Source organism: Ranitomeya variabilis, chromosome 2, assembly GCF_051348905.1.
Source record: "Ranitomeya variabilis isolate aRanVar5 chromosome 2, aRanVar5.hap1, whole genome shotgun sequence".
Lineage (NCBI taxonomy): Eukaryota > Metazoa > Chordata > Amphibia > Anura > Dendrobatidae > Ranitomeya > Ranitomeya variabilis.
This window is the reverse complement of record NC_135233.1, coordinates 595924130-595950071: the sequence shown is the minus strand read 5'-3', so window position 1 is coordinate 595950071 and position 25942 is coordinate 595924130. Positions and strand designations below refer to the sequence as shown.

The 25942-nt window shown below is 46.4% G+C and overlaps 1 protein-coding gene across 2 annotated transcripts in view; it reads left to right on the top strand.

Annotated features, from left to right (window-relative positions):
• FANCA (FA complementation group A) overlaps positions 1 to 25942 on the top strand; it is a 29542-nt gene extending 3600 nt beyond the window's left edge. For both annotated transcript variants that reach the window (XM_077288457.1, XM_077288456.1), the window contains exons 3-43: positions 949 to 1042; positions 1396 to 1538; positions 2361 to 2456; positions 2678 to 2751; positions 3012 to 3121; positions 3506 to 3588; positions 4148 to 4181; positions 4524 to 4590; positions 4932 to 5044; positions 6064 to 6140; positions 6410 to 6551; positions 6684 to 6817; positions 7010 to 7120; positions 7360 to 7455; positions 7540 to 7599; positions 7949 to 8037; positions 8437 to 8497; positions 9131 to 9180; positions 12283 to 12359; positions 12814 to 12918; positions 12989 to 13125; positions 13195 to 13265; positions 13407 to 13506; positions 13611 to 13780; positions 14266 to 14362; positions 20986 to 21171; positions 21602 to 21675; positions 21976 to 22104; positions 22204 to 22276; positions 22679 to 22833; positions 22999 to 23104; positions 23181 to 23240; positions 23333 to 23437; positions 23734 to 23846; positions 23923 to 24058; positions 24236 to 24292; positions 24393 to 24501; positions 24784 to 24850; positions 24926 to 25046; positions 25281 to 25382; positions 25626 to 25942. In XM_077288457.1, coding sequence (XP_077144572.1) covers positions 3076 to 3121; positions 3506 to 3588; positions 4148 to 4181; positions 4524 to 4590; positions 4932 to 5044; positions 6064 to 6140; positions 6410 to 6551; positions 6684 to 6817; positions 7010 to 7120; positions 7360 to 7455; positions 7540 to 7599; positions 7949 to 8037; positions 8437 to 8497; positions 9131 to 9180; positions 12283 to 12359; positions 12814 to 12918; positions 12989 to 13125; positions 13195 to 13265; positions 13407 to 13506; positions 13611 to 13780; positions 14266 to 14362; positions 20986 to 21171; positions 21602 to 21675; positions 21976 to 22104; positions 22204 to 22276; positions 22679 to 22833; positions 22999 to 23104; positions 23181 to 23240; positions 23333 to 23437; positions 23734 to 23846; positions 23923 to 24058; positions 24236 to 24292; positions 24393 to 24501; positions 24784 to 24850; positions 24926 to 25046; positions 25281 to 25382; positions 25626 to 25733 — 3621 coding nt within the window. In that variant the 5' untranslated portion in view covers positions 949 to 1042; positions 1396 to 1538; positions 2361 to 2456; positions 2678 to 2751; positions 3012 to 3075 and the 3' untranslated portion in view covers positions 25734 to 25942. The remainder of the gene's footprint in view (positions 1 to 948; positions 1043 to 1395; positions 1539 to 2360; positions 2457 to 2677; positions 2752 to 3011; positions 3122 to 3505; positions 3589 to 4147; positions 4182 to 4523; positions 4591 to 4931; positions 5045 to 6063; positions 6141 to 6409; positions 6552 to 6683; positions 6818 to 7009; positions 7121 to 7359; positions 7456 to 7539; positions 7600 to 7948; positions 8038 to 8436; positions 8498 to 9130; positions 9181 to 12282; positions 12360 to 12813; positions 12919 to 12988; positions 13126 to 13194; positions 13266 to 13406; positions 13507 to 13610; positions 13781 to 14265; positions 14363 to 20985; positions 21172 to 21601; positions 21676 to 21975; positions 22105 to 22203; positions 22277 to 22678; positions 22834 to 22998; positions 23105 to 23180; positions 23241 to 23332; positions 23438 to 23733; positions 23847 to 23922; positions 24059 to 24235; positions 24293 to 24392; positions 24502 to 24783; positions 24851 to 24925; positions 25047 to 25280; positions 25383 to 25625) is intronic.

Sequence of the window (25942 nt, the reverse complement as noted above, 5' to 3'; positions counted from 1 at the left end):
CTGAGAGATGTCTTCCCGTGGCTCTGATAGAGAACAGAAGCGCTCAGTCAAGTTGGTCGAGATGACTATGTAAAAGTGTATGGAGGGCTTGACGGTTCGGTGGTCTCCAGTTCCATCACATAATATATTTTAAAATAAACTTTTAAAGTGACCATACACCTTAGATATCTGTTGCTCAGCAGCTTTTCTCCCCTTATACATGCACAAACAGTTTGGTTGACTGGATAGATTTGATGGACTCCGGTGCAGCTCAGTGGTACTTGGCGGATAGACAGGCTACCCGCTAATTTCTCACCTTCCGGGGTCCCCCAGTGCTTCATTTGATTTGTTAGGTTGGGTGCGAAATCATCTGTTCAGTGTGACGCACAGATCACATCACGCCAGCCTTGGCTAATTAAAAGCCTCGTCAGGGATGCCGGAAGGTAAGAAATTGGCAGGTGTGCTGTCTCTCCTGACCCCTTGCATACACATGCACTCTCGGTTTGATCGAGCATGCATGTTGAAATTTCCCTTGACATCTGGCCGTCATGCATCAGATCTGTATGGACTAGGGTTGAGCGAAACGGGTCGTTCATTTTCATAAGTCGCCGACTTTTGGCAAAGTCGGCGTCTCATGAAACCCGATCCGATCCCAGTGTGGGTCGGCCATGTGGAACGCGAACTTGGCGCCAAAGTCGCGTTTCTAATGACGCCTTCCCCGCCATTTTTTTGAGCCAATTAATTGTGGGCAGCGTGATGACATAGGTTCCGGCTCCTGCGGCATCATAGTGCTATGTTACGTTTTCGGACGTAGTACTTTCCGGAGTAAAAAAAATAACATGTATATATAGAGAGAGAGAGAGAGAGAGACCCCTAAATCAGACATTTGGGTCCCTTGTCTGTCATTACTATAGGCGGACATCGGGCAGGTTTCTTCTCTGCAGTCATCTGACCATATTTCCTCTTTAGGTGGAGGCTCTTCCATGTAAGAAGGTGCGCAGCGATGACGGCTCGGACTCCGCTCCCGTTCAGGAGGCTTCGGCATTTACAGACACATTTATTGGTAAGTGTATTGTGTTAAAGGGGTTGTCCGTGCACGTAACGTTAGCTCATCAATATCAGATCAACACTCCACTTCCCAACAGATCAGTTGTTATCAGCTCCCATGGCGGCTGCATGTCCACAGCACCCCTCTGTACACTGTGTTTTGGCCGTCATCAGTAAAATAAGCCCAGACAACCCCTTTAAAAAAAAAATCTTTGAGATGTCCAATGGCAAGTTGTTTCACAACTACAACGCCGCAGGGCATGCTGAGTGTTGTAGTTCTGTAACGGTTGGAGAACCATGGGTTAGAGACCTCCGCCACGTTGCATTTGCAGATTGATTTTTCCACCATTTTTCTCACCCTTTTCCAAGCATCTGCGTTGCGAGATCAAGCTTTGCTCCTGAACTTACCACCAAATGTCCTGGGAGCCAAAGCAGCCGCGTCTAATATCCAGAAGATCTGTCATAATGTTGGAAATGGAGCAGAAGAAACGCTGCTGAGCCGGGAACAAAGGGTGAGAGATGGAATAAAGGACGAAGGCGGTAATGACACAACTGTATGTATTGTGTAGAGTTCTAAAGTGCCAGTCGTGAGAAATATAATGTAAAATACATATCCAAATAAGGCTGGAAGTGCATTAGGGGTGTGGCAATGCATTTAGATGGCTTCTTCCAAGTGCATTGACACCCCCTGTGCATTTCCAGCTTGATTTGTATGTGGCCTCTACGCTAGATTTATGGTGAAGGGCACAAACAAAGTGTGATTTTTATTGGTGGATAAACATTTGCACTTCATGACAGAACCTGATTGACCCCTTTATAGTTAGCGGGGGTCTTTAGAGTGCTCTCTTGGTATCTTCTCATGTGATGGATTAGACCCCGGCTTAGATTGAAGCCCAACGCAAATGTGAACCTTTAACTCCATTGATGCATATCGCACAAAATCGTAAGGTGCCGCCTCATGTTGGTGTGTAGCTCTTGCCTTAAAGTGACAGACTTAAAGGCATCCCGTATTTACCACTCTACCATTTAAAGGGTGCTCACATCTTAGATGTTGACCTACAGCTGTTTCTCCCACCCCACACACATGCATGCTTGCTCGGTATTCTCCATAGGAGGAGGGATGTAAGCTGATGTCAGATATGTGGCAGCTGCTTATCTTCCTTTCATAATAAAGGATTGAGCATGTTCACATTTGACATGCCCAACCCTTCTTTCTCTTAATATCTGCCATCAGGGGAAATTCTGATTTTCTACTTTGTCTGACATTGTAGTCACCACCCTTTGTGCTTTTTAGGAACACTGCTACCATGTCACATTTCGTCTATTCCTTACAGGACAGGCTGACGGATTTTCTACAGACATTAAAAGGTCTTCAAGCAGAAAATTGCTTTAGTCACTCTGTTTTTTTAAAGCAGATTTGGGAACAAGAAGTAAGTGCCACCCTGGGGTGAGAGGCATTGCCTCTAGTAAAAGTGTGAGACGTCCGGTAGGTTGTGGATCTTCATACATTACTACTGAATAAAGCTGTTCTGCAGCAGCTCTTAGAATCAGCATTGTATCACCCTGCAGTAACGGCATGAAGAAGGTGAATGATGTAAGGGGAGATCTTGTCGCGTGGCAATATTTCATGTCTTTGATCTCTCCCTGGTAGCGCCCTCCTGCTGTCGAAGTCGTATGGCACTTGCAGAACTCGGACATTGTCGGACTGGAAGACTTATTGGAGAGGTAAGTGTTAAATGGAAAATGACACAAGCTTGGAAAACATATTAATGGAGTCTTAAACTGGCACATCGGATAGCTGTCGGCTGAAAACTCCTTTATCTGACAACTCTCTCTCTTGACTCTCTGTAAATTCACGCTCAGCCCGACCGAACTAGCTGGCTTTTTTATGGGTGCATGGGGTAGATGGGAGTTATCTACTGTCAAATGGTCCTCTATAGATGGATAAGTCCCCATCTTATATCTAGCCAGTCCTTTCTCTGTAGTTGCAGGGACCCTTGCTCTGCGGTGGACTGGTTCTTCAGGGAGTTGCATTCACTCTTCCTGCACATGGAAAAGTCTCTTGATGTAGAGTTTTGTGAGCAGATGATATCCGGTGAGTTGCATTACTACTGATTTATTAGGTTCTTTATAAAAGACCATTTGGTGTACAAAGAAGAAAAAATATCCATCCTGCAGCATCTCTCCTCCAGTGTCCTCATTGTATACATGCGATCACTTGCCGACTAGACATGTACGGCTTCGCTCAATACCAGTGAGTTGATTGAGGTCAGACATGTCTAGTCGGAATGTGTCCGGAATTATGCAAATCACATATGTGCAGTCACATCACCTCCCGCTCCGGAGAACCCTGACAGTGCAGGCTGAGAGGATTCACAAGTCTGCAATCACATTGAGTGACTGCAGACTTGTACCCCAAGGTCAGAAAACCCCTTTTATTTTCCAGTTTCTCCTTTTAATTTTTCGTGCTTTTGCATAGGTTTTTTGGTTGGGCTGATTGGAAAAGCTTTCTGTAAGCCCTCTGCATCCAGGAAAAAATCTGAATGTTCCCAAAGTTCCAAGGTAAGAGAAGGTCCGAGCATAAATCTTTCGACCGATGCTTAAAGAGTGACCGTCGTTTTAATTATTATCCATAAATTAATAGTACAGTTGAATATAAGAAACTTTGTAATTTATTAGATAAATCTGCTTTTTTTCTCCTCCTGGACTCTTTCATTGTCAATATTTTCTAGTAACGGGTAAAGTTTGTCTCCAGTGAGTACAGACATTCCCATTACTGAGATAGGAGATGACAGTTGGTGCTTTTAAAGTTCCATGGAACTTACATCAGAATGTCTGTGTGTTTCACTAGCTCCTCCCTAGAATTTCTGTGTTTCACTAGCTCCTCTCCTTCCATAGAGTGTTAAAAGTACCAACTGTCATCTCTAATCTGAGTAATGGGGAGATGTGCCTTCACTGAATACAGATTTTACCAATGAATTGAGAGTAAAATATGAGTCCAGGATGAGAAAGAAGCCGATTTCTCAGATAACATATATTACAAAACTTCTTATTTTCAACTTTACTATTTATGGAGTAAAAATTAAATGATTTCTAACAGTGTTTTCTTTTGCTCTTTCAGATTTCCCTCTCCATTTTGGATAAAATGCTTTCATGTAAGTAAGTGGGGAGACAGTAAGTTGGGATTTAACCATCCCTGAAATAGACGCTCCGTATTTTGCCTTCTAGTCCGGGGCTGCATTCACGATTCTGCAGGCTTCAGAGCTTCCAGCGTTCACCATTGGCCTAAAAAAAAAACGAATTGCTCCTCTGCATTATGGAAACTCAGCGAAACGGATCGGTCAGCAAACTTGTTGACGGTTTCCTTTTGAAACCAGCAGAATTGCAAATGCAACACTGGACTGTAGCACCTCTTAAGAAGTGGGATCTAAAGATGGAAGACCCCTTTGACACTTTCACATAGATATACAGTAATGGGGGGATGTGTTCTCTTCCAGGGTTTCTTGATCGTATCCCTGAAGCCTATAGTGACAAGTCTTACAAGCCCGGTGTGGAGCAGTTCTGGTATTTGGAGGCCATTGTACCCCAATGCATTTCTTTAGATCTGTCATTTTCCTTTTTTATTTCAGTGCTTTATGCACTTTCTTAGGGGGACCCCAATTTGTTATAAATTTTCATAATACTTTGTGTGAGAAATGATCCCCATGGAATCGGTAAACTTTTGGCAGGGAACATCTTTCATTTTTCTGCTTGATTTGCCAGTGAAAGTGGCTTCAAATTTATTTGGCAGCCACTTATCCTCCCCCTGTTCTTTCACTTGAAGGCTAATGGGGGAAAATGAACTAGTGATGGGCATCTTGTGAGATAATGAATGCGGGGGGCTAATCTGACGTCTTCTTTCACAGGTTAATTGCCTATGATGCTTCTAGATACAGGGTGCGTGTGATTCCGGAGTTTCTGGAGGATTTCTTTACCCATACACTGAGTCAGACCCTCGTCTTCAGGCCAAAGCTAAAAGGTAACACATATTCCTGATAAGAGATGGTGGGAAGAGGGTGAACATGCAATATCCCATGAATGATAGTTATCCCCTTTAAATACCTCAAGTCGTCAGGGTCTCGGGACCCTAGTTTTATCCTTTAGTCCTGAGGGGGGCTCCCAGTGTTAGGGATAAGTGATAAATGAAAAGCTTTGTGGGGGATGGGCAGTGACAACTAATCTGACCGCTTTTCATGGTTGTCACTGCCCATTCAGGTGTTTAAGTGAAGAGCTCCGTACAGTAATAGCGCCCCTGTGGATTAGATTGTGCATCTGCATCGGTGCATTTTAGCAGGCTGGCAAATACATGAGTTTCTTCCATGACCCCGTCCTGTTAGGACAAGGCTGATATCCGTCACTCGCACCTTGTCCAGATGACACATCTCTGCTGTCCTCCTACTCGCAGTATATCCATGTCCCCGGGTTCTGGGGCACCAGAAGTTGTGGTTTATGACGTGTCCTCCCGTATCCTTCCCGCCACTTACACACTTATTACTTTGACCCGGATTTCATCACAATTAAAGAATCACTATGCACTGATTAAATCCGTCACTCCATAGTGTGCTGCCTTTTTATAGACAGGTTTACAAGGTACAGAGACATGAAAGAATCCAAGTCCATTACTGATCTGTAATACTCAGCAATTAATAAGAAATCTGCTGCCTGTGCCTATAATTGTAAAGACTGGGGCATAATGCTGCATAAATCAGATGCAAAATATAATGTATAAGTGTACACGCTAATCTTCTTTCTCCACACAGGGTTTAAGTGCATCCAAAAAAAAAAGCAGTGTAAAATATGTTGATTCAGATTAGACCGTGCAGTTGCGCTGGAGTTGTACCGTCATGTGCATGTTTGGAGATGGTATCACATTATGATATGTAGGGGGTCTGATCTGGGGGGATAAATATAGGTGGGGGCCATATAGTATCTGTGGATACAGTTCTTGTCATTGAACACTTTTTAGTCATTTCCATTTTGCTGTCATTATGCACACAGTGTCTGACGCCATACGATTACAAGGAGGTTGGAGTTTTGCGAAAACATGGCCGCTGCTAACGACCTTATACCGGAAGGTAAGTTTGGATTTAGTTTCCCTCCAGCTCGCTCCAGCTTTCCGTACATGTGCACACTCGGCTAAAGCGTGCATGCATTCTCAGTACGGATGCTGACATGTTTCGGCGGAAGAACCTAACAACTTCATACACAATAGAGAATTAGCCAGTTCCTCTGAAATCCATTTTGGCTGCAATTGATCTAATGTGTACAGGCCCCTATAGACAGGAGCATTGATCCTGACTTGCAGCTTCTTCTTGCGGATCTCACCTGTTTTATTCCCTTCCAGTTGTTTGTCCTGCTTAATGCTGAGAAGCTGTTGTCTCGCATTCAAAGGGTTTTGGATACGCAGGAGGTGAATTGGCACCACGTCTTGGCCTGCGTCTCCTGCCTGGTCGTCTGCCAACCTGAAGCTCAAGCACTGGTGAAAGGTGAGAAATGTGCGGATATTCAGATTATAATGTGTGCAACCTGGTGGCGGATCAGTTGTACTGCAGCAGTTTTGTCCTCATCGTTTTTATGCTATAAATTAAGTTAATCTTCACCTTCTTTTCTTGTTTTAGATCTTTTGAGCCGTCTCCTGTCACAAGCCTTTGAGACTTACGAGCTGGAGTATTTAATCACTGCCTTTCTCGTTGCTCGACAAGCAGCATTGGAAGGACCTGCGGCATTTATGTCCTATACGGAATGGTTCAGGGTCAGTATTCGGTAAAGCAGCGTTGCACCATAGTGCGATTATAATCATTAAGAGAAAAACAAAGAGAAAAAAACGCCCAATTGAAAAGGGGTTAAAAGCCGCCACATTAGATAGCGACGATATACGTGGTAAAGGAGGGCGAGTTGGAAGACTTTGTTGGGGTGACTGACGTTTATTACTCTCTTCTTTTAGGGTACGTTTTGTAGCCCCAGTTCACACCAGAGCATCACCAAGAAGTCACTGCTTTTCCTCTTGAAATTTCTCTCCGATTTGGTCCCTTATGAGACGTCACAATACTTAAAGGCAAGTGCATACATGCTCTTTAAATGTTTTTTCTCCTTCACCTTATTGGGGGACACAGGACCATGGGTGTTATGCTGCTGCCACTAGGAGGATTAGAAAATAGGGTCTTGTCCTGAGGCTGTGTTTGGTATTGTAGCTTCACTATGTTAAAGCTTCTGCAGTTCCAGGCGTCGTTCACAAGTGGCGGGGGCGGTTTTTGGATCAAGAAAACGTAGAAAATCCCCTTTATATTTTTGCAGGTGCACATCCTCCATCCGCCATTCGTGGCAGGTAAATTACGCCCCCTATTGATGGAGTACATCACGCTGGCTAAAACCCGGCTTGCAGACATGAAGGTGAGGATGTGGATGAAGGCGGCAGGGTGCGGGCTAACTGGACATTATTCGCTTTGGCTGATTGCATTGTTTCTGTGTTTGCAGGTTTCTATTGAAGACATGGGCTTGTATGAGGACCTCTCTGTAGCCTCTGACAAGCATCAGGTATGGGACGCCTGGTTGAGACCCGTGCCGGCTCTATAAACACAGCCGTCGTCTCTACGTATGGTGGGTGTTCAGCTCCGGAGCCCGTTCCACACACCCCGCACCCGACGTAGGATGGATTGTTATATCCTACGTCAGGAAGGGGTTAAAATACGCTATCTTTAAGAAAATCGTCCTTGTTATCCACAGCAGCCAATCGCAGCGCAGCTTTCATATTATCTCAGCTGATTTAGCCATGAAAGCTGAGCTCTGATTGGTTGCTGTGCAAGGCCGGACTGTCTGTTAGAAAGTCCTGATCCATAAGGTCCACAGTGTAGATGACGTCTCCCGTGTTTCTCCGGCTCCACAGACACAGCCTCAGGCGCAGCAAGACGTGGAGAAGGCCGTACAGATATTCCAGAATACCGGCAAGATCCCAGCTAGTGTCATGGAGGCCAGGTGGGTGTAGCTCGTCTGCGCTGGCCGTCAGGGCATGCTGGGAGTTGTAGTTCCATGACAGCTGCAATGCTGTTCGTCTGTTAATGGTGCATTTATTTTCCTTTATTGCCTAATGCCGATGTTGTCCCCGGCCTCGCACCATCTCTACAGCGGATCCTTCACAGCTCCTCCTGAAATCCTCTGTGCTGAGGTCGCTCTTCTTAGTTCCACGTCGGCCATTAGTAGACAAGATGGTGCTGGTGTTCTGTGTTAGTGACTCCTCCGACCTCTGCGTTCTTTCATGGATCAGATATTTAGGAAAATAATATCCTGTGAATGTCGTGTGTCCTAGATCCCTGAAATAATCCTCGGATCCTCGGCTGAGATCTCAGATCCCTATATTTCTCTGCTTTTTCTTAGCATTTTCCGGAGGCCGTATTTTACATCCCGCTTCCTCCCTGCGCTGCTGACCCCCAGACCGGTCCGTATACGACGTCTGCTAAATCATGGAGGAATTTTATTATCCCTGTCTATCTATTATCTGTTATTTATTTATTATGTATGTATGTATCTATTATCTATCCTCTAATATCCATCTATCATCTATCTATTATCTATCGCTATCTATTATCTGTCTGTATATTATGTTTTTTTCTTTCTCTTTTTTTATATGTACCTTATATATGTCTTTCTTTATTTTTTTCCTTTCTTTCTATCTCTGTCTTTCTCTCTAGCTTCCTTTATTTTTATTTTTCTATTTCCCTTCTCCCTCTACTTTTCCTCCATTCTTTCTCTCATATCTTTGTTTAACTAGCTCTCTATTTCTTGGTTTGTCTAGTTGTCTGTATATCTATCTCATATCTTATCTATCTCAGTCTGTTTTCTCTCCTGATTTACTGTAATTCACACCCAGAGCTGCATTTACAATTCTGCTTGTTGTGCTGTAATCAGACTTCAGTTTGTGTCCTTCCTTCTTTCTGTCAAACATGTTCATCTGTTCTTGTGTCTTTAGCTAGATATGTGGATGAAGAAGAAAACCTTGCACACTCTGAAATCCATGATGTTATTGTACACTGGTGATATATATATTTCTGACAATCTTTGCTTGTTACAGCTCCCGGAGGCTGCAGACTCGCTGATGTTACTCATTGACGCACTGAGGAGGTGAGACACTTGTCCTTTTAGGTGTATAATCCAGGAATCACACTGCCGTGTACGTCTCTGTCCCCCCCCTCGCTGCCCGCCACTCCTAAGCTTCTGATACAGAGATGTCATTTATGTGCCGTTTTTTGTTACACTGCTCCATTTTCTCTACTTGATTTCACACAGGCGTTACCAAGGCTGAAAACTTATCACCTACCCGTAACAGACGGGATAAGTGCCCAATGACTGAGGGTCCCATTTTTGGGGCTCCCGCCTATACAGGAATTCGGGGTCCCATAGTGTTCGTTCGAAAGGCCTGAAGCTGCCACTAGAGGGTGCTTCAAGGACAGATTATATACAGTACAGACCAAAAGTTTGGACACACCTTCTCATTTTAAAGATTTTTCTGTATTTTCATGACTATGAAAATTGTACATTCACACTGAAAGCATCAAAATTATGAATTAACACATGTGGAATTATATACTTAACAAAAAAGTGTGAACAACTGAAATTATGTCTTATATTCTAGGTTCTTCAAAGTAGCCACCTTTTGCTTTGATGACTGCTTTGCACACTCTTGGCATTCTCTTGATGAGCTTCAAGAGGTAGTCACCGGGAATGGTTTTCCAACAATCTTGAAGGAGTTCCCAGAGATGCTTAGCACTTGTTGGCCCTTTTGCCTTCACTCTGCGGTCCAGCTCACCCCAAACCATCTCGACTGGCTTCAGGTCTGGTGACTGTGGAGGCCAGGTCATCTGGCGTAGCACCCCATCACTCTCCTTCTTGGTCAACTAGCCCTTACACAGCCTGGAGGTGTGTTTGGGGTCATTGTCCTGTTGAAAAATAAATGATGGTCCAACTAAACGCAAACCGGATGGAATAGCATGCCGCTGCAAGATGCTGTGGTAGCCATGCTTGTTCAGTATGCCTTCAATTTTGAATAAATCCCCAACAGTGTCACCAGCAAAGCACCTCCACACCATCACACCTCCTCCTCCATGCTTCACGGTGGGAACCAGGCATGTAGAGTCCATCCGTTCACCTTTTCTGCGTCGCACAAAGACACGGTGGTTGGAACCAAAGATCTCAAATTTGGACTCAACTGAACAAAGCACAGATTTCCAGGGGTCTAATGTCCATTCCTTGTGTTCTTTAGCCCAAACAAGTCTCTTCTGCTTGTTGCCTGTCCTTAGCAGTGGTTTCCTAGCAGCTATTTTACCATGAAGGCCTGCTGCACAAAGTCTCCTTTTAACAGTTGTTGTAGAGATGTGTCTGCTGCTCGAACTCTGTGTGGCATTGACCTGGTCTCTAATCTGAGCTGCTGTTAACCTGCGATTTCTGAGGCTGGTGACTTGGATAAACTTATCCTCAGACGCAGAGGTGACTCTTGGTCTTCCTTTCCTGGGGCGGTCCTCATGTGAGCTAGTTTCTTTGTAGCACTTGATGGTTTTTGCCACTGCACTTGGGGACACTTTCAAAGTTTTCCTAATTTTTCGGACTGACTGACCTTTATTTCTTAGGCCATGTGCACACATTCAGGATTTTTCGCATTTTTTTCGCTATAAAAACGTGATAAAAACGCGAAAAAAACGCTAACATGCCTCCTATTATTTACAGGGTATTCCGCATTTTTTGTGCAAATGTTGCATTTTTTTCCGCGAAAAAATCGCATCGCGGAAAAAAAAGCAACATGTTCATTAAAAATGCGGAATTGCGGGGATTCCGCACACCTAGGAGTGCATTGATCTGCTTACATCCCGCACGGGGCTGTGCCCACCATGCGCGAAGTAAGCAGATTATGTGCGGTTGGTACCCAGGGTGGAGGAGAGGAGACTCTCCTCCACGGACTGGGCACCATATAATTGGTAAAAAAAAAATAATTAAAATAAAAAAATAGTGATATACTCACCCTCTGATGGCCCCCGAAGTGTTCCCGCCTCTCCGGTGCATGCTTTCTCTTCCGTTCCTATAGATGCCGGTGTGGTTCAGGACCTGTGATGACGTCGCTGTCTTGTGATTGGTAGCCTGACTGCTCATGTGACTCATGCGACCAATCACAAGCCGCGATGTCATCGAAGGTCCTGAACCACACCGGCATCTATAGGAACGGACGCCGCTGAGATCGGCTGTCTGCAGAGGGTGAGTATAACCATTTATTATTTTTAAACATTCTATCTTTTACTATAGATGCTGCATAAGCAGCATCTATAGTAAAAAGTTGGTCACACTTGTCAAACAGTATGTTTGACAAGTGTGACCAACTTGTCAGTCAGTTTTCCAAGCGATGCTACAGATCGCTTGGAAAACTTTAGCATTCTGCAAGCTAATTACGTTTGCAGAATGCTAAAAAAAAGCGAAAAAAACGCAAAAAAAAAAAATGCGGATTTCTTGCAGAAAATTTCCGGTTTTCTTCAGGAAATTTCTGCAAGAAATCCGGACGTGTGCACATACCCTTAAAGTAATGATGGCCACTCGTTTTTCTTTACTTAGCTGCTTTTTTTCTTGCCATAATACAAATTCTAACAGTCTATTCAGTAGGACTAACTGCTGTGTATCCACCTGACTTCTGCACAACACAACTGATGGTCCCAACCCCATTTATAAGGCAAGAAATCCCACTTATTAAACCTGACAGGGCACACCTGTGAAGTGAAAACCATTCCCGGTGACTACCTCTTGAAGCTCATCAAGAGAATGCCAAGGGTGTGCAAAGCAGTCATCAAAGCAAAAGGTGGCTACTTAGAAGAACCTAGAATATAAGACATATTTTCAGTTGTTTCACACTTTTTTGTTTAGTATATAATTCCACATGTGTTAATTCATAGTTTTGATGCCTTCAGTGTGAATGTACTAATTTCTTAATCATGAAAATTACAGAAAAATCTTTAAACGAGAAGGTGTGTCCAAACTTTTGGTCTGTAATATATATATATATATATATATATATATATATATATATATATATATATATATATATATATATATATATATATATGTCAAGGCATGCTGGGGGTTGTAGTTTTATAGCTGGGAAGACAAACAGGACTAGTTTTGAAGATTGAAGTAATCTGTTCTACATAGATTATGGCACGCCGTCTCCCTTTTACATATTTGCTGTAGATCTGATAAGATCCCCCCTGCCGTGATGAGCTCGTATCTCGATGCTTGTGAGCTGGAGAAACATCGGAAACTAGAAGGTGAGGTCAAGATATAGGAATGGTTAATGTCGGGGCAGGGGAAAAACAATGGATGGAGCAATTAGTCTGGGGCTACATCATAGACTTCAGCCTAGTTGAGGAATAAGCCATTTACGGGTTAGTCCTATTGAATGGGGATGATCCTCCTTCTGCATATCAGCCTGGCCTAGGAGACAAAGCTTAATCTCAATCTTCTCCAAGGGGAATAGACCTTCATTTGCTGGCAGCTGTTTCAGGCTTCTTGCCCCTCATTAGTGAAAGGGTTGGTTGGATGGGTTGAGAGGCTTTTGACGGAGGGTCCTTTGGAGAAGATTCTGGTTTGGTTTTATTTCATATCCTAAGTCATGTGGGAGCCACATTATAGGGTCAGTATTTACGTATCGCAGTCATGGGGATGAGCGGAGCGTTGTACTTCTTACATATATTTATTCGTATCCTGATTTTCACGCATTAGGAAATGAGAAGATGGAGGTGTCCCTGAATGAGGAGCCTATGGCCAGACTGCAGGCATCACTGTGGGAGCTGAGATCTTTCATCGCAGACCAGAAGCGACTTGATGGTATGTGCAGAATAATCTTAGATTACACTCCCACGGCTTCTTTTTATATAACTGGGGTCTGTGTCCTCAGAGATCTCCTGCCAGGTGGCCGTGGTCGCTGACAGACTGGCATCAGCATTGGGGAGTGCCAACATGGATGCTGGTCCTGTGATGTCACAGCCTCTCTTTACTGAATCTGTGGAGGATCTGGAGCCGCAGGAGCTGAAGGTGGATGAGAATCTTCCTCATCTCCTTTAGGCTTTTATGATTTTTACATTTTTGTTCATTATTTTGCAGGTTGCTGATCTGCTTCTCACATGCTTTTGCCAATGTGTCATGGCGGCTTCCAGCGCCAATCCTCCTGACAGGTAGGAAAGTCTATTATTGGGACATGAGCAAATAGTATGGCTGCAGACAGATGTCTATTAAAATTCGCACAGGAGCATTGCAAGGCCTATAAGTCTCCTTATATTGTGACGTGATCCATTCATTCGGTCTCCCCTCTGCAGACAAGGACCATGGCCCTCCTTGTATGTGAAGATGCTGTGTGGCCACCCCAGGGCGCTCTCTGCAGTGCTGAGCCGGATCCTGCAGCTGTTGTGCCAGCAGGTACGTCTTCATGATACAGATGGTCCATCCAATATCTATGTGGCTGAGATGCACCTGTTATTGGTGGATGATAGTTTGGTAGATTTATTCTCTTCTGGTTATAGGCAGGACTCCTGACAGATCCACATGTGGTCGGACTTGCTGTTTTCTCAGTCCATCTCCACGAGTGCCAGGAATCTTTCACCTCCCCAAATATAGAAGTGAATGCGCTCGAAAAGTTCTGGGAATTTGTGCTGAAGCCGCGATGCATGAAGTCTGCATCTGTAATTCTCAGGTGAGGGCTCCGTGCAGCTGTAACAACCGTCTGTGTCCATGATGTGTGGACATAATATCCACAGAGAGCATCATATGCCGGGTCAGACCTGCTCCACTCACTTCCCACAGTAATGAATGGGACGGACGCACAATACCAGCGCAACGCACAAGTGTCCCAGCAAGTATGGATGATATCTGCCCCGCTCACCTCCTGATGCCGAAGTGAGCGTAGCGGGATTGAGCCATTAAATGGCTTATCTGATTCTCAGACTTGTTAATCAGAAAATTACCTATTGTTTGAATCAGGTTTTTGTGTTAAATATAATTAAAAAAAGGCTTTTTTTCATTTTACACACCTGATATAACACAGGATCCACCATTCACAATAGATGGTGTCACAGCTCACCTCCTCCCCCTCCTGTACAACACCAAGGTCCACAATCTGTGGGCATATTGGGAGAGGACAAAGCACAGGCTGCTAATCTGCGGGGTCTCTCGTTTCAGGTTCTGCACAGCAGCAGTTTCCTACACTTGCTGTCGGTTCTCTTTACTCTCTCCAGGGGTCTCGCTGGACTGCATCCCCCCATTATTCATGCGTAAGGTAATTTGGCTGCAGATGAAGGCTATAAAAGATTTCTTCCATGTACCGTTCCTGTTCATGAGTTGTACCTAGTATTTCAGCTTTGGCTGCATGATGCGGCCATTGAATTCAGCAGCCTCCTTGCTGACAGGCGTGGCGCTTCGTGCTGAGTCCTGACGCTTTCACTATTCATCAGTTTTGCATGGTAATTTGCAGCTGTAATGATTCTTACCCAGAAGTTGTGATTCTGCAGTGTTAGATTAGTTCTCTGTAGCACAATTGCTGAAGGAGCGCAAGTCTCTAAAACCTATTTTCTTTCTAAGAAATGTCTTTTCTCCTTCGCCTCATTGGGGGGACACAGACCGTGGGTGCATGCTGCTGCCACTAGGAGGCTGAAACTAAGTGATACAAAGAAAGTGATCTCCTCCCCTGCAGTATACACCCTCCTGCTGGCTCTCAGCTAGCCAGTTCTTGCTTAGTGTCCGTAGGAGGCACACGGACTGGTCTGCTATTCAGACCCCAAAAACTCTTTCTACCTTTACAACGGACGAATGATGCGATGGATTCTTTCATGTTCCGATCTCCCTGAACCAACAACAGGCGAGCACGGGAGTTTTAACCTCTCCGTATCCTCTCTTGTGATGTGGGAAGCCACTGCCTGAGCTGACACTAGGGGCGACGGGCATACACCCACGGTCTGTGTCCCCCAATAAATGGCTCGGAGAAAAGGATTTTACGGTGAGGACACAAAAATCCCTATATTTCTCCTACGCCTCATTGGGGGACACAGGACCATGGGGTGTTATGCTGCTGCCACTAGGAGGACACTAAGTAAACACAGAAAGAATAGCTCTTCCCCTGCAGTATACACCCTCCTGCTGGCTCTCAGTGAACCAGTTCTTGCTTAGTGTCTGTAGGAGGCACTTGGGTCTGTTTCAGACCCCACCGTTTTTATTTTCATTTTTACTTTTTATTCTATTTTTTCCTTAATGGAGCGAATGGGGGCAACGGTTCCTTTCTAGGTTCCGATCTCCCCCGAACCATCAACAGGCGAGCACGTGGAGCGTCCCTCCCGTATCCTTTCCTGCAACGTTGGATGCCAGCCCTGAGCTCACCTTGCGGGCGACGGTTCCTTCACGTTCCGATCTCCCCCCTCCATAGCAGGCGACCACATGGAGTAGCCCTCCATCTATCTCTCCTGGAGCCAGGTGCATAGCCGGACATGATGTTTATGGCGTCCGTGCAGCCCCCCACTGCATCACCACTGATATAGCGGATGACGCATGGCGGCAGAAGCTCTTCACCACCTCCTTGACTATGACGACAGTGGATTGAGCACCGGCCCACTGCATCTACCGTGAGTACACTGCGGGGGCCGAGGTGCTGGGGGGTTCCTGGTTCCCGGGGTATGGAAGGTCCGCACCTCTAGCAGGGCATAAAGCCCGGGTCCGTGGGTGGTCCGCAGTGCGGCTTTGCTATGAAGGAGCGCGGCTCAGGATGGCACTAATAGCAGTCACGACGCCGCAGGCCACAACCGCAAGTTTTTTAAATTTAGTCCCCGGCTTTTCCCCTTCATACAGGCCGGAGTTCTTGGCCTCGCCCACCAGCAATTACCGCTGCCCATTTTTTCTAGCGCTTCTCGTTCTTTGAGAAGCGCTCTCACAGATCTCGGCGGCCATCTTGGGACATCCACAGTGCTGATCCTGCAGCGCTGCTCCAGCTCTCCTAATCACAGCCTTCAGGACCATACATTGCGGACCTCCCCTGGGGACTCAAGACACAGGACCTGGGTAAGCTGCATATACATAGCTTAACCCTTCCCCTGCTAGTAAGCTCTCCTCAAGGCTACTATGTCTCAATCAAGGCCTCACAAAAAGTCTGGGAAAACCCACACTGTATTCTTCGCTGCATGTACCTCTTGTAAGGTCTCATTACCCCGGGGTCACAGTACTGCATTGTGCACAGCTTGTGAACCGGTGACTGTTCAGGAACCACCTGTTACTGATACCGAACCTAGTGAGCCTGGTCCCCCTGAGTGGGCTACCTCTCTTACCCGGTCTATGGCATCCCTGGCAAAAGCATTAGAATCGTTCCGAGACCCCTCCTCTAACCAGGGCACTCTTACGGATGACACTTCCGATCCTCCAAAACCCCTCGTACTCCAGGGGTCGTACCTTGCCAAGGAGCTCTCGCTCTTCCAGGAAAAGGACTCATGCCATATCCCCAGACCATCACCGGGTTTCGGGTTCTGAGAGCTCCATTTCTTGCTCCCCTTCCATTGGGGCTAGTAGAGAACCTGTTTCAGAGGACGATTCTGACACGTCCCTAGATCAGGAATTTCACCACGATCAGGAGACTCGACTCTCATTGAGTCAGTGAATAAGGCTTTGAAACTTGAGGAGGAACCTTTTATCTAAAACTGATCATGCCATGTCGTTTAAGAGGACCAAGCGAGCTCACAGAGTGTTAGCCACTCATTTCGAATTTAAGGAAATCGTTGAATCTCACAGGATACGTCCCGATAAACGATTCACAGTGCAGAAGCCCATGGAATCAAAATATCCCTTTGCCCAGGATCTAAGAAAAGATTGGTCTCAATCTCCCCCGGTAGATCCTCCGGTATCACGCCTGGCTACTAAATCTGTTTTATCCTCTTCGGAGGGCGCCTCTATTAAAAATCCAACCGATCGTCAGATCGACAATATGGCGCATTCAGCCTTTGAAGCCTCAGCGGCCGCACTCTTCCCATCTTTTGCCGCTACGTGGGTGGCTAAGGCTATGACCCACTGGGCTGAGGTCTTGTCTGCCGCGGTGCTGGATGCCGATCTTCCCCCCGAGATAGCAGACCTCACTACTCAGATAGCCAGAGCTGGAGATTTTGTAGTTACCGCATCCCTGGACGCTGCTAACTGTGCTTCGCAAGCAGCAGCAAACGCCATCACCATCCGGAGGTCCTTATGGCTCAGGGACTGGCGTGCGGATTCGGCTTCCAAAAAGTCGACTTCTCTTCCATATCAGAGCGGTCGCCTTTTGGCGAAAAGCTCGACCAATTAATTTCCGACACCACTGGAGGGAAGAGTAAATTTCCTCCACAACAGAGGCCCCTTTCGGCCCTTTCGGAACCAGCAGCAGCAGGCTCAATCCCGATTTTTTTTTTCACTTCAACTCAAATTGGTCCTCTACTTCCACATCTTCCGGACCTGGCCGGGCACAACGTAGGGATAGAGGTCCTCAGACCTCTTACAAAACCTTCCCCTTCTTGGAGAGGCAGGCCTAGGCAGTCAGGGTCCAGGGGATCCAGATCGGGCAGGTCTCCCACACAATGACTCCCTGCGGTATCCGGAGGACACCCTCAAAGTAGGCGGCCGCCTGCTTTCCTTCAGCGACACGTGGCTCTCCGTCGTTCACGACGAATGGGTCCATGACCTAGTGTCCTCCGGATACAAGATAGAATTTTCCTCTCTTCCACCAAATTGCTTTTTCCTGTCTTCTCCTTCCAGGGCAAGGGCATCAGAGTTCTTCCAGGCCATAAGCTCTTTAAAAGAAGACGGAGTTATTATCCCAGTTCCTCAAAGCGAAAGGTTTCAAGGTCTTTATTCAAACCTGTTCATTGTTCCAAAGAAGGACGGTACAGTACGGCCCATACTGGACCTAAAACTGCTGAACAAGTTCGCCAGGGTGCGACGGTTTCGGATGGAATCGCTTCGTTCTGTCATCGCCTCCATGGAGAAAGGCGAGTTTCTTGTTGTCCACAGACATCCAGGACGTGTACCTCCACATTCCTATATTACCATCTCACCAAAGTTTTCTTCGCTTCACAGTTCAGGAAGATCACTTTCAGTTTGCTGCTCTGCCCTTCGGCCTCGCCACCGCTCCCAGGGTATTCACCAAGGTCATGGCGGCCGAGGTGTGGTGGTGTTACCATATCTAGACGATATCCTCATCAAAGGCCCCTCTTTCCGCACCTGCAAGGAGGCCGTGACCATCACAATAGATACTCTTTCTCGCCTGGGTTGGAAGATAAACTTCCAAAAATCTTCCCCAGTACCGGCTCAGCGAATTTCCTTTCTAGGAATGATACTGGACTCGTCCCAGGGGTTGGTACTTCTTCCCCCGGAAAAGATCTCAGTCTTACAGCGGAAAACTCAGAAGCTCTCCCAACCTCATACTCACTCTTTACGTTTCAGTATGAGAGTCCTCAGCAGGATGGTAGCAGCTATGGTGGCGGTCCCATTCGCTCAACTACACCTCCGCCCCTGACAACATGCTCTCCTGGCTGTGTGGGACAGGAACCCGACCTCTCTCGGTCGTCGTTTCCTCCTTCCCCAGCGAGTCAGACAATCTCTCAGTTGGTGGACTTTGAAGTCCTCCCTGAATCAAGGGATGTCTTTTCTCCCAGTACATTGGCTAGTTGTGACAACAGATGCCAGTCTTCTGGGCTGGGGAGCAGTGTCGCTGCTCAGGGCCGCTGGTCTCTTCAGGAAGCACTCCTTCCCAACAACATCCTGGGAATACGGGCAATCAGGTTGGCTCTTCTCCAATTCCATCCCTTCCTGGCGGGTCGTCCCATCAGGATTCAGTCCGACAATGCCACGGCAGTGGCATACATCAACTGGGAGGGGGGAACACGTAGCAAGGCAGCTATGACCGAGGTAGGCCATATTCTCCGTTGGGCGAGGAAAACCGCTCAATGATTTCAGTGGTTCACATTCCGGGAGTGGAAAATTGGGAGGCAGACTTCCTCAGCTGTCAAGGTCTCGACTCCGGAGAGTGGTCTCTTAATCCGGAGATCTTCCACCAGATCTGCTGTCGTTGGGGAACCTCGGACATGGATCTGATGGCCTCACGGCTAAATTCCAAGGTTCCCAACTTCATAGCTCGGTCCCACGATCCGGCAGCCATCGGGGCAGATGCACTCGTGGCATCAGTTCCAGCTTCTGTACATATTTCCCCTGCTTCCTTTACTGCCGAGAGTCATCAAGATCAGAGCGGAGGGGATTCCAGTAATCCTGATTGGGCCAGATTGGCCGCGCAGGGCCTGGTACGCCGAACTAGTTCAACTAGTCGTCGATGTCCCCTGGCGATTACTGAATCGCGCAGACCTGTTGTCCCAGGGCCCCATTTACCATCAGAACTCCGAGGCCCTATGTTTGACGGCATGGCCTTTGAGTCCTGGGTGCTAACACAGGCAGGCTTCTCTCAGAAAGTAATTTCTACCATGATCAGCGCCAGACAGCCTACGTCTATGCGTATATATCATCTCATTTGGAAGACCTTCTCATGGTGCAAGGACCGAGGACGCTCTCCTCTTGAATTTTCCATTCCTTCCATCCTCGAATTCCTTCAGTCGGGTTTGGACTTAGGTTTTGCCCTTAGTTCTCTCAAAGGGCAGATTTCAGCCTTGTCAGTCCTGTTCCAACGTAGAATTGCCAACAGATTACAGGTGAAGACGTTCATTCAGGGAGTCTCCCATGTGGTGCCGCCCTATAAGATGCCGTTGGAACCATGGGACCTTAATTTGGTCCTCGGGGTCTTGCAGGAGGCCCCTTTTGAACCTCTGCAGGACGTTCCCCTGTCTTTTCTGTCATGGAAAGTTGCCTTCCTGGTTGCGGTCACGTCCATCCGACGAGTCTCAGAACTGGCGACTTTGTCTTGTAAAGTTCCTTTCCTAATTTTTCATCAGGATAAGGTGGTTTTGAGAACATCCCTGTCTTTTTTTCTACCGAAAGTTGTCTCATCTTTCCACCTCAATGAGGGAATTGTCTTGCCTTCACTTTGCCTGGCACCAGTACATCGCACCGAGAAGGCTCTTCACACACTGGACTTGGTGAGAGCTCTTAGGAGATACGTCTCGAGGACAACGTCTTTCCGCAGGTCAGATGCCCTGTTTGTGCTCCCGGAAGAGCCAAGGAAAGGTCTAGCCGATTCCAAAGCTACGATAGCCAAGTGGATTCGTTCAGCTATCCAGGAGTCGTACCGAGTTAGAGGTCACTCCGTCCCAGCAGGCTCATTCTACTCGGTCAGTGGGTGCGTCTTGGGCCATCCGGTACCAGGCATCGGCAGCACAAGTCTGCAGAGCTGCGACTTGGTCCAGCCTGCATACGTTTACGAAACATTACCATGTCCATTCTCAGGCCTCGGCAGATGCGTCCGTCGGCAGATGAATTTTGCAGGCGGCAGTGCCGCATCTGTAACTTGTAGGTACACGGAGCAATTGCAGTGGATTGTTTCCCACCCAGGGACTGCTTTAGGACGTCCCATGGTCCTGTGTCCCCCAATGAGGCGTAGGAGAAAAAGGGATTTTTGTGTACTCACCGTAAAATCCTTTTCTCCGAGCCAATCATTGGGGGACAGCACCCACCCTGTTAGCCTATTGGCTTTAGTTTTTTCTGTGTTGACTTGGTTTTGACATAGTTCATTCTTGTTAAATGTTACACTCCTACTGCTTTGTTACCGAACTAGTTCACTTAGAGCCAGCAGGAGGGTGTATACTGCAGGGGAGGAGCTATTCTTTATGTGTTAACTTAGTGTCCTCCTAGTGGCAGCAGCATAACACCCATGGTCCTGTGTCCCCCAATGATTGGCTCGGAGAAAAGGATTTTACGGTGAGTACACAAAAATCCCTATTTTTCCCTTATTCACAGCTTCAACATCTCTTGCCCAGACTTGTACTGGAAGCCAGAGAAGAAGGGTTAATGGAGGAAGACGAGGAGGAGACCCCTACCCTGTGCCGATCAATGCTTTTTCCTTCGGCGGGCTGGAAGGAAGCAGCGGTCAGGCTATGTCACCAGAGTCACTTCCAGAAACTGCTAACAGAGCAGACTTTCCAGGTTAGCATTCACATAGGTGATCGCCCAGCAGTACGTTTCTACATGGCTGGCTTCAGGAGGGGTTGTCACTAACTTTTCACAAAGTGTTGTGACAAATCTGCCCGTTTCACCCGTCTGACATTCATAGTCCAAAAATGGATCTCATTGTCCTGACCGACCATACACATATTTGAGACTTGAGCCGGTGCGGAAAAAGTGGTGAATATAGAGATGCTTCTATATTGTCACATTCAGGAATCCAGGAAAGTTGGATGACAACTTCTGTGGCAAACGGAATAGTACTTTAATTGGTTGTCTCCCACCTTTCCTTTAACGAACCAATCAGAAATAAGTCATTTCATAATGTTAAATGGGGGGGGGGGGGGTGTAATGGTGGCTGAAAAAGTCATCTGCTAGATGTAACTGTAAAGTAACCGTGTCCCATTTGTAGTTGTCTTTCAGAGATTGGCTACAGTGGGAGATGGAGCTGGGATCAGATAAGGATCCTTTATGTGACACTGACAGGTAAGTCTATGCCCATAAACACAGATCAATGTCCACACACAGTGGATTTGCTGTGGAAAATCTCTGCAGGAAATCTGCACCAAGTGGTTCACATTTTGGTCAGGATTTCCCTGTGGATTATTCCCAAATCATTGCTTTTTGCATTACATTGCGACTTCAGATAATCTGCCGCAAAGTCACCAGCAATTGGATTTTGATGCAACAAGTTGGCATGTTGCAGAATATGGCAAATCTGCAGTATTTCTGCCGCTTGTTCTCCCATCCTATTTTGTCTTCGCTTTCTCTCTTCACTCTCTGCAGACATGAATACCAACGCTGGGCTTTGAATTGCTGCTTTCTCCCAGAATCTTCCACAAAAGGCGGCTGTGGAAATGATTTGGAGGTTGCATGTTCCATAATGGTGGAAGCGCTGCTAGAATTTGGCTGCAGGTGACACCTTGTCCCTTATTTGTCCTAGCATATGGTGATCCGTATCTATATATTTTTTTTTGTGAGACCCCCCCGATCCATTGTGTTATTTTCTTGTAGATCTGAATCTAGCGCAGGTCATCAGCCACCTCACATTCGCACCGGGATGGCCGATATCCTGTGCCGTTTGCAGGTAGGTTCTTGATGCCTTTGATACTGGGCTTATGCCATCCTCACCACATTAGCCATCTGTAATACATCCTGCAGATGTGGGGTCAGTCAGTAATATCCTGGATTGCTCCAGTTTGATCATATGTGAACCATTAGAGGGGTCCCCTACTCAGGATCCCCATCTAGTAACCACAGAGGAGAGTAACTGAAAAGTGTCTGGTTTACCTTTGTGTTACACATGGTATGTTGAGTGCTGACTTTTCTGGTGGCACCGCAGAGGAATCCCTACCGGATTCATATATTACTAGTGATTGCTTCTGCTACCAAAGAGCTTGTCCAAAGTGCAGAACCCCTTTAATATCATAACCCTCCATCTGTTGCCTCTCTGTAGAAATGAATGTTGTCTTTCCTCCACATCGTACAGGAGTTAGTCTGCGATTTGCTCACGCAGTCACACTCGGGTAATCTCAGACAGACGATTTTCCTTTTCAACATCTTCCATCGAAGGTTAGAAGTCTCTTCAGGTAGCAGGACGAGTGCCCAACTGAGAAGACATGGAGACCTTGCCACGTGCACCAGGTAGGCCTCCACCATTAACGGGCAGCAGCGTACCTGCTGAACGTATCCTGATGCCCGATAATGACCCTGTGGGTCACGTACACAGTGAGAGCGGTGCTTGTGTATTATAGCAGCGCGGTGTTCTCTCTATGCCGGATTACTTATGCTTTTAGTCTTTCTACTTAGGATCCTCCTCGGACTTCCGCCTGCGTTCCTGATCGGCACATCCTCAGAGAGGGGAAACGCTCGTCTAGACTGTGAGGACCTCTTCAGATTCATCAATAAGGAATTGGTGAGATAATGATGCGCTTAATTTATCTGCACACATGGATTTTACCTACAGGACATAAAATACCATCTCTTTACAGAAAAACATTGGTCAGCGAGGCTGCGCTCTGCCGTATGACATCACTGCTCACTTTTTCAGGGTAAGGCAGAGTTTATGCATCATTGTCCTGTTATTGATACACTTTCTTTATTTCTGGAGACTGCGGATAACTTGTTTGCTATTTTTTTTCAGGGTTTGCTCGGGGCCAGTGCACAGTGCGAGGATCCGAGTGACGCAGTGAACTGCATACTCCGTGCTGCTCATGCACAATGTCCCATCATCCTGACATCTGCTGCGGTATGTCGGTGCATTTTTAATTCCGTAGTTTACTGCTCGATGCCTAGCTTACCGACCACCTCTGGCATCTATCAGCGCTGGCCAGTTTGCTATAAAGCTCACTAGCACCACTCTGAAATTGGCTGAATCTGGCTTCAGTGCGTTAGCAGAACGGCAGAGCGCTCTTTTCAAGCAAGCGGTTTGACCATGCCCCGTCAATCTTCAGGAGCGCATCCTGAAAATTGGAAAATGGATGCATCAAAAAAGATTAGACAATCCCTTTAAATGAATCCATTATTTGTGTTTTTTTGCTGTAGCGTTGGTGGCCAAGGCTGGGGCCTGCCATTGAAAGTCAGTGGAGCCATCTGCATGGAGGGGACCTGCCGAAACAGATTGCGGTGTTGAGGGAAATACAGAGCGACGTGGACAGGTAAGTGACAGGTAGTCATCTCCGTCACTGGGGTCCCGGCACCACAGACACTAATCCTTCTTCTCCGGGTCATCAGATGCCTTGCACATCACACATCTTTGCCCCTCACCGACACCGCGTGGTTATCAGCCGCCATCCTGCATTTCACCATGAGAAGGAAAAAGATGGGACATGAGGAAATATTAAAATTACTTGGCACAAAACACGTTCAGGTGATGATAATGCAATGATGGTCATACTGCAAATAAACGAGAGGTTTCCGGGTAGGAAGACTCAGCTGCTGCGGCAGTGTTTTAGCGGATTTGTCAGGTGCTATAGACAACATCTAAAATATCATACTGTAATTGCAGCACCATTTGCTTCAGAAATCTTCTCCATTTTTCTTGCAGACGTTGGATTCTCTGCTGTTCTTTTCCGTTCTGGACCTCATCCCTGTGTTACTAGAGGTGACGCACTGATATTTTAACATCATTTTCATATATATATAAACTTTAAAGAAAGAATGGAAATGAAAACGTATAATGGATTTCTCTTATGTTCTGATAGGAAGGAGAAAGGCCTAAAAAAGCGCAGGAAAATTGTCTGTTCGTTATACGTTGTCTGGAAGCAAATGGGGGTAGCTGGGTGACGGCCTTTCAGCCCACCAAGGAAAAACGTGAGTAGAGACAATGACCTTGTGGGATCTCAGCCACATGGAAGCATTTTAGCACCCGGATCCCCCCCCAACCTACATAATTGTGGAGGGGGTCTGGATCTTGCAGTCATTATTCAACCATCTTGGCAACTTCTACACTGCAGATTCTTCATTTGGGATCTAAAAATGTATATACGTTGACGAGGACGAACGGATCGTGTGCAGTCTCCAAAATGTGCATATTAGTGCCATATTACAGGATTCAGCAGGATGAGATGCTAATATAAATGCATTTTCTTGCAGATGTGATTCTTCTGCAGCAGACGGCCCCGGATGCCCTGCGTGACCTGCTTCCTCTGGCTTTCTTCAGGTGCATTCTCTTGGAGGAGGCGGTCGTCGTCTTCTCCATTTTGCAGACGTCTTATGTTTCCGCTTCGGGTTACAGATTGGCTCCTCGACTTCCCGTGGAGAGGACTGTATTGCAGCAGGACTTTGTGTGTGTGACACTGGAGCTGTATGGCAGATTCCTCCAGCTTTTCGTAGACGGAAATCCAGTCCTGGATCAGGTAGAGTAATCTCATGAGTTGGTGCATATCGATTCTGTGAGGAACCTTGATATTTACCCCCTACCTGGAGGCATCCATGGTGCAATGGCATGTGATATTATGCCAGTCCATCAGAAGGAGTGTTCAGGATGGAGACAGGTAGGAGGCATTTCTCAGGCTCCAATCAAGTGGTTAAAGGACCTGATCCTGCAAATAAATTTGCACTAACTCTAAATCTGTCCGTTCTGTCTTCAGGCTGATACCAATGAAGTTTTCAGCCGCGGCCGTCACTTTCTGCTAAATTGTGTACAGAAGTGCCCATCACCGAGCAGTGTGGTCAGAAGTCGCCTTCCCCAGGTATGATCTAACTTATGGCACCAGCCGCTATGTTACTGTCAGTATCTCATCGATCTGAACTTGGCCATCTGTGCCCATGTTAGAATTAAAGTAGTAGGTTTTTCTTAAAGAGATTGTCAATCTTTGGGAAAATTATATATATATATGTGTATTTGGGGCTAAAAATTGGAGCAAACCCGATTGTAACCTTCTCGATGCGTAAATGTTATACCATACGATAAGTCATTGCCTTCTAATCTGCAGGTTGCGGATTCCTGGGAGGAGAAGGACCCGGAACTCACTGCCCTGCTAAGAAATATCCTTCAGCCATGCCAAGATGAAGACATGTTTGATCAGCCCGATCTCTTCTAGGCAGTGAACTTTGTGACTTTTTACTTTAGCTTCATTGATGGTAAAGTACCGTATGTCCCCACCTTAAAGAAGTACAGAGATGTTGTATTGTAGGAAACCATGAACATACAAGGTGGCCCTTGATGGCACTCATGACCCCTGAATAGCTGGACAATCCCAGGAGAGCAGAGCTTTCCATAACAAAATAAACGTTATACTGAAAAATTTGA